The 8,263-nt window shown below is 34.4% G+C and overlaps 1 protein-coding gene across 1 annotated transcript; it reads left to right on the forward strand.

The window, feature by feature from the left end:
- Positions 1-4,797, forward strand: Alg10 (alpha-1,2-glucosyltransferase Alg10). The gene is made up of 2 exons (XM_068769909.1): positions 1-81; positions 2,979-4,797. The coding sequence occupies exon 2, from the start codon at positions 3,009-3,011 to the stop codon at positions 4,449-4,451; it is 1,443 nt and encodes a 480-aa protein (XP_068626010.1). The 5' UTR covers positions 1-81; positions 2,979-3,008; the 3' UTR covers positions 4,452-4,797.
- The last annotated feature ends 3,466 nt before the right edge of the window (positions 4,798-8,263 follow it).

Below are 8,263 nucleotides of genomic sequence, written 5' to 3' on the forward strand. Positions count from 1 at the left end.
ATACTTGTTTACTGTGAATTTTACCGGGAAACTGTTATATTTATGTAAATACTTAATAAAACGTTTAATGTGACTATAACTGTGAGTATAATAATTACTTCTATTTAGTTAGAATATGTGAAGCAATAAAACGTTCTCTTGAGTTTTAAATATTTTAACATATTGTTCTAATCGTTTGTAAAGAAACGTTTCAATGATGTGTTGCGTTGTAGGAGGATAGAGATGGTTTCTAAAAGCTGTCGATGCTTTGTGTAGAATCATTGACTTTTTGTCCACGTCTTTTTTCTACCATAGCCTTTCTAGAATGCCTCCCTATGTAACATCTATAATTTTTATATTAAGACGAAAGGTTAAACTCATGTCAAGTGCACTTTCGAGTTGCTCCCCTTAACAATTAAATTGCCCCCCTGGTGGGTCGTGGGACCTAAGTTTTCAAATTTCTAATTATATTACTAGGAAGTGGCATCCAGAATATTTCTAATTAAAAAGAAACACACCTATACTATTGTTGTACAATTTATTTTAGTTTCAAGAATCCTTTATTGAAAATAACTTGTACTATACATTTTGCATCGAGGTTAGACTTACTCAAGCCAATGAAGAGTTGCCTTGAGATATCCCAGAAGACCCTAAATGTGACTGGTGTTCTCGGGGAGGTAACTTAATGATCTGAGATAGATAGATTAATATACATAACGTACATGAGCGACAGTCTCATCCTCTTCCAAGCCTGTCCTGCACAGAAGACTGTCTGTAATACCTAAAGTAAATAGATACACCTATCCTTACGTTCCCAATATTCCTGAGAAAAGCATGTAAATCGAAAATTTAAAATTTTCAAGTCAAAACTGTGTAAATCGAAAAGCCTGCAGAAAATGCATAATTTTGCTATTTAACAGTTGTGATTTTTTTCAATATTTATTGGTGTACACAGAAATAAAAATAAAATGCATTGACAAGTTAAAATATTTCATATATATTACGGAAACACTGTTTTTTTTTTATTTAATTACAATACATTAAAGAGAAGAACAAAAAATAAAAGCAAAGGTGTTTTATATTCCTTTATCACTGTCAGAAATTACTCTCATTCTTTTTTTCGGAATCAAAGGTTCGAATTTACTTTCATCACTCGAAGTTATTTGTGCCGTATTGATGTTTGAAGCAGAAATATTTACATTATGAGAGATGGTAATAAAATCGGTTATTAAAATAAAAAAAAAGTTATTTGGAAAACCGTGTAAAATGAGTACCGTGTAAATCGGGGGATAGGTGTATTAGTTCTAAAGAACCTGTGTTTAGATTTCCAGCACTAGACAAAATCAGAGTGCGTGACCATAAACAACTTTGCTGGAGCCTCTGGCCCTGCTCATCTGCAGCACTTATGACACACACTGCACACAGTATGACCTTTTATCCGCTGTAGTATTACAAGGTTGTTAATACTTACCACCATTAGATATTTTTGACAATCTTATATTAACCCTTTGCACTCCAGGCCGTTTTCGCACTGAACTACCAGCAACTCGAGATGTTGTTTAACACTTTTCGTGACTTTACTACCGCTAACATAAAAGGATTACATATGCAAAGTAACATATAAAACTTTTATATTTTAATACTTAATGTATCTTTATATGTTAACAAGGATAATTTGTTTCACATTATTCTTTGTAATTTTGTTTTGTGTGATATTTTATATAACAATTGCCAAGATGCATGCCGGGACAAGTATCACAATAGTATGTTGTTTGATGTCGTTTGCCAGGTGTACTTTGTTGAGAGCAGACTTTGCAATCCTTCCTAACTCCTGTTAAAATATTGTGCTGCTTTCCATTTAAGCGGTCGTTTTCAAAACTGGATGTTGAGATTGTAGTTTGAGCACATGCTTGATGAAAATCTCCAGTCAATTGCTGAACTAATGTTTTCGCATACCTCAAGTGTCAAAGCGTCTGTTCTCTCTGCTGTTAAGTCATAAAGCAAATATGAATTTACTGAACAAATTTCAAGTCCTTAAAATACAGTTTACGCCACCATTTCAAGGATTTCAGATAAGAAAGTTTTATCTCCATTTGAAGGGATATCATTTTACACTACATAAGATTATACAATGATAGTGTAGGAACCTGCATGGAAGGAACTAAATGTAAACAACTATCGAACCACGTTGTGAGTGAAACTCACCTCTTGAGTGCAAAGGGTTAACTTTAAGTTAACAGTGTGACTCTGTAAGACTAGTAACACTGCCTTAATGTCAGAGAGAATTTGGATGGAAGTCCCTCTTATCTTCCCAGCAGTTAGGGCAGCAGCTGCATTTACGATACCTACACATTCACCTCGGGACACTGTGCTGTGGTTATACGGTGGCTTTGTTATGCTAATTTAATCTTTAGTTAATCTTAAATGTTAATAATAGTCTTGAAATTTCCGGGAATGTCCCGAATGTAGAGCCATCAGTAGTTTTGGAGCAGATTGTGAATCTTTGAAAACTTTCTTTCATGCATTTTTTTTTAATACTTCCTGTTTTGGTATCCTGTCGATCCCTGCTATATTATGATTGGAAAATTCTGGTAGCTCTCTTTACTATACGGTGAGGGTATTCAGCATTCCTGCTGAAAGGGTAGCTTCCTGTTTTATACTTAGGTGTATGTAAGGTAGGTTTATTTTAGCTTTCTGTGCAGCGGTTGGTGTAATTCTCATGCAACCCGTCATCACCATGCATGTCCTCTGTCGATTTTAAAGTTTTTTCCTTGCAGTTAACTGGTTTATCTGGGCCATGATACTAAACCTTCATATATGACTAGTGGCTGGGTGATTGTTATGTTCCACTAGAGGATGATAGGTATCAGACAGAGCATTCCAAAAATGATCGTTATCCTCAGAAGTGAGGGATATAATGCAATGAGGAAAAGGATATGTATATTGTACTGTAAACTAAAAGAAAGAATAATACTCAAATGGATTTCTATTCCTTTCAGGATCATCTGACCAGGCGAGGACTGCCCGCAATGGCTCGCATAAAGTACCACATTATACTTGAGGTAGTCCTCATCGGCTACTTTGCACTCTCCAAAATAATATTCGACAAAGTCTTCGCCACCACTGCTGTTGTGGTAGACGAGATGTATCATTTGCCACAAGGTGCGCTCATTTGCAATGGTAACTATTCATACTGGGACCCGAAGATCACAACCCTGCCTGGTCTCTACCTCTTCTCCGCAGCTATGTTGTCTCCTTTCTTCTCCTGCAGCACATATAACCTGAGATTCGTGAATCTAATCGCCTCCGGCATCAACTTTATACTGTTCTCCTCCATGCTTCAGTTCATTTATGGGAATCAGACGGAGAGTCATTTCCGGATTATTCTGCAGACCATCAGTCTGTCTATTCTTCCACCACTCTACTTCTTCTCCCACGTATACTACACTGATACATTGTCCCTGACCTTTCTACTTGCTTATACCAGGGTATGCTTCAGCAATGGCAGTAGGTTACTGATGATATTATTTGGTTCCTGTGCCATACTGATGAGGCAGACCAACATCGCCTGGATCGGAATGGTGTTCCTGTATAAAGGCATGGATGTGTTCGTCAGAAGTTCACGCGTATTTGGTAATACCTGCCTTAATAAATCGAGACTCAGCACCAGGTCCTATATCTCAAAAGAGACGGACTCATCGAAATTGAAAAGATACTATGATCTGTACGACGCCTACGCAGCGTTCGTGTACCATGGGTCAACGTGTTTGACGACTTTCGCTAATTTCCTCACAGGGGAGGACATTACATTCCTGTCGGCGCAGTTGGTTTTGATTGGTTCTTTCATGGCATTTGTGATTTTCAACGGTGGTATAGTCATCGGCGATAAGAAGGCTCACGAAGCGACACTTCATTTGCCACAGCTCTTGTATTTCTTGCTGTTTTATGGAATTTTCGGTCTACCCTACGTTCTTGCTAAGATGAAGACGACATTGATTTTGATTTTGAAAAAGAAACGTAACGCCCTTGCCTTGGCCGTCGCGTTTGCTGTTATCGTTCACTACAACACGGTGGTTCATCCGTATTTATTGGCGGACAACCGTCATTACACGTTTTACATTTGGAACCGTTGGTTCGGGAAGTACCCTCAAGCGGGACTAGCGACCGTGCCTGTGTACGTCTTCTTGCTGTTTAGTCTCTATGATAATTTAAAAGATCAGAACTGCATTACCTTTCTTATACCCTACAGTGTCAGCACGTTTTTGGTCCTCGCCCTTCAAAAGATGATCGAAGTTCGATATTTCTTGATCCCGTACATAATATTGAGGCTCAGATTCGTGAGGCCGTCGAACAAAGTTATCTTAGGCGAGTTTCTTTGGTACTTAATTCTGAATTTTCTTACATTCAGGTTGTTTTTCACAAAGGAAATTTATTGGGATGATTTCCCTTACGCTCAAAGAATTATGTGGTAAACCTCGCTCAAGTCTTTTCCCTGGATTTTGAAGAAACATTCATGAATTGTATTTATAAGTGCAAGACAGTGCATAGTTAATTAACTTGGAGAAATGTTTCTTCAAGAGGATTATAGTGCAATACATTGAATAAGGTTTAATAAAGGATCACTAGTCACCTCATTTATTTTTAAGGACTAAGCGCTTCCAGTAAATTATAAAACAAAAATGTGTCCCAGTCTTTCAGTTTAGCAATTCCCAGGCTCATGATAAAATGGCAATGATTTGGATGGAAAATGATCAGACAATGTAGATACTCTTATGAAAATAGTGCAGAAAAATGTTCTAAAATGAAGAAAATATTAAATTGTTTCACAATATTGTCTTTGCTTATGTCAATTTATGTTAGATGTAATTGTACTATGATTATTTTTTCATTAATTTAAAAAAAACGTTACTAATTACTATTAACTTTTTTTTTGGTTAAAATAAGAATTATTGATCCGTGTGTTGTAGAAGTTAATTGTATTAAATTTTGATAAAGCATATATAATATATTAAATGATTAAAATGAAAACAATTTTCAAAAGTTAATTATTAAATAAGCACTGTTATAGAAGCTCCTGTAAGTTTCATACATCTTTAAATATACAAATATGGACTAAATGTAGATGCGTATTGAAACTGTATGAAATCGAAACATCATATCATAGATAGTGTAAGAATTGTATGTGATTTGAAGGTAGTTGTAAATATTGTAATATAAACATTTTTCTTTGATTTTGTCGAATTGTTCTTTATTTTAAAAGTGGCTTTATCGACTACCCGCATATTGTACTCAACTACCCCGACACGCATAGTTTAAATTTGTTAACTATTGTGAACGGTTATTAAATCATAAATTTTCTAACTGTCGTAGTCTAGACTTTAGATGTATTAAATCAGTGTTCAATGTGAAATTTGAAGGTATTTTTAAAATATTTCCTTTTGAACAATTGTAACCTGTATTGAAACTGTTGTCACGGCTTTTGATTGTAACGTTAAATATAGTTATTGAATCGTAGCGGAATATCTGTATATAAGGTTTATCTTAAAGTTTTTTTATATTACTGTTAGGGCAACCAGGTCACAAGTTATGTAAGACAGAGCTTTGCAACAACACGCAGTGCCCGCAAAGGTATCGATAATATCGAAAAATTGCCATTAAAACTAAAAAAAAAATAACTTTAGTAATCAATAGGTCAAAATTATTTAGTTTAATTTAATTAACTGATATGTATTTGTACAATAAAACTTTTCAAAAAAGTCGTACTATCGTTCCATTAAAGCGAATATCTATTCCCAAACAACTTTCATATGTGTCGAAACTGTAGTATTGGTCGGCGCCGCCAGATGGCGGTAGTCGTTTTCCCCATAAACGGACAAAAGGAGCACCGCGCGGCAGCAACGACTTCAACAAACAAGTGTCAACAACGACACGACAAATAAAGTAGTCAAGATTAAATAACATTTTTCGATCTACCCTACGTTTGACGGTATTTGTAAGTTTCATATATACTTTTTCTAAGACTGAATGTAGCCGTTGTATCTAAATTTTTACAATCATATTAATAAAGTATCTCATTTTCATATAATGTATTGTAGTGCCAACTTGTTCGCGAAATATAATAATTCATATATGTCTTCTGTTTTATTTTTATGTCACTTTTTTATGTAAATATCAACAATTTGCATTTCAACTGACAGGAAATATGTTACCCCTTGCAGTGAAAGATAGTATGTTGTACGATAGCAAAGTATTAGTGACATTATCAAAGTATTTGGAAAAGTTAAATCATTCGCGGGTCTCAGTGTAAGTATATATAGTAGTTCAATGAGATATTTCAGACATTTTCTTAGTTTTAAATCTTAAACTAAAGGTATATTATTAAATAAATCTTATTATAGGGTTCAAAAGATTTTACTTGACTGTAACGTAGGTTGATATTATAATGTATATTAAAACAGCATCTGTTTAGTTTCTGTCTGTGGCTGCTTGTAATGTAACAAATAATCGACGATTCAACCCTTACAGTGCTGCCGTCGATATATCGTCGCTACATGAATGTGCACAATGTGCGGGGCCACGGTGTTGCGACGCGATACTATTGCGCAGTCTGTTTATATATATTGAGGCGTACGGACGTGTCTTATCACGCGCAAGTACATTATAACATTTTCAACGAGTCTATTTAAAATTACAGTAATACCCCGCTTTATGCGACCCCGTTATACGCGGTTTCACTATAACGCGAATTGCAAATTTCGCGCCCAAATGCCTCGAATTACGCGAAAGAGTGCGTATAAATATAATGTAGTCATCAACTTCTCTATGGTGTCTTGACCATCTGTCGAACAATTAAAAACAGTGTTGGGTGTTATGAACGTATTTAACAAGAACGTAAACAAAACGTTACCCAAAAGACAATAGATGTATTTTTCCGTTAAAAATAAGAGTATGTGTTGCATAAAGTGTTCCTAGAATTAAAGAGATTGATTAAAATGATTTGTATTTTTTTGTAATAATTTTTGACTATGTTTAATCATAAACCTCGTTATACGCGAATTTCAGTTAACGCGATTTTTTTGGAACGTATCCCTCGCGTAAAGCGGGGTATCACTGTATTTTAAATTAATAAATACAGTTACACTAAAAAATGTATTTTATATGAGTAATTTGGTATGTCATTTATACATAACAAAAAGTATAACGAAAATCAATCTACATTTAAGGGAAATAAACAAGATTCTGTGCACATTTAATTATTTTTTTTTAATCTTTACGTAATTTATGCAATATATGCGTAAATTATCTCAGCACTGAAAGGGTTAAAAACGCAAGCGAATGTCTAATTTAATAAAGTTATTTAAATGAAATCTTCTAGTTCTATAGTATAGTATTGCCTGTGGTTAATTCTATTAAACATGAACTTAATGATGATTTTATAAACATGTTACTCATGGTTGTATTGTCACGGGCAGCCATCTTAGCCATTTTCTTGATAATGTATCTGTAGAGATACGTTAGAATTAAAAAAAAATAGTGTCATCAATTTTGAACGCAAAGTAATCATTTGTATGTGGATGCTTAGGTAATTTCTTAATTTTCGAACGCTTGTTCAGTTTTTTCTGTTGGCATCCTTCGGTCTTAAAAGAATGGGTATGAATATTAATGTAATATTGAAAAAAATTCTGCCAAGTTAAAGGTTAGATTCGCTTTCACCTGGTGATACTCGGATCGGTCGCCATCATCATGTCAGCTTATCAGGTGATCAGCAGAATCAAGCCTCCTTCAAAGATAAACACAACGACTGGCTAGCGCTGCCGGCGTCCGAAGGCTTCGAGCGAGGAAGTACTCACCCCGCGTGTACAGCCTCGTGTTCAATCACGTCAATTTCACGTGCGATGTACTACTAACTTAGACGAGTTATTAATATCTATTAATTTATTTATTTTATATACATTCAGGCCATAAAATAAAACGCAATGATTAATATTCAAATTTTTAATAAAACAATAAAATCTGATCACAAAAAAAAGTTGCCTAGCTTGACTATTATCATTTAATATTAACGTTTTCAACCGTGAAAGCATATAATAACATATCTATAAAAATATCTAAATATGTAATCTCAATAATTATTATATATTAGGTGACAACATTATATAAAATTATATATGAAACTTCATAATAATTGTTATACAAAATTCAAATCCGACACAAAGAAATACAGTGTCACGTGTGATTTCTAGGCAATTATAAATTCAACAAAAAATATATATAACTTATCGTG

This window comes from Battus philenor, unplaced genomic scaffold (assembly GCF_028537555.1).
Source record: "Battus philenor isolate CCGP_79_NKW_IND1 unplaced genomic scaffold, ilBatPhil1.0.hap1 SCAF_29, whole genome shotgun sequence".
Classification (NCBI taxonomy): Eukaryota; Metazoa; Arthropoda; class Insecta; order Lepidoptera; family Papilionidae; genus Battus; species Battus philenor.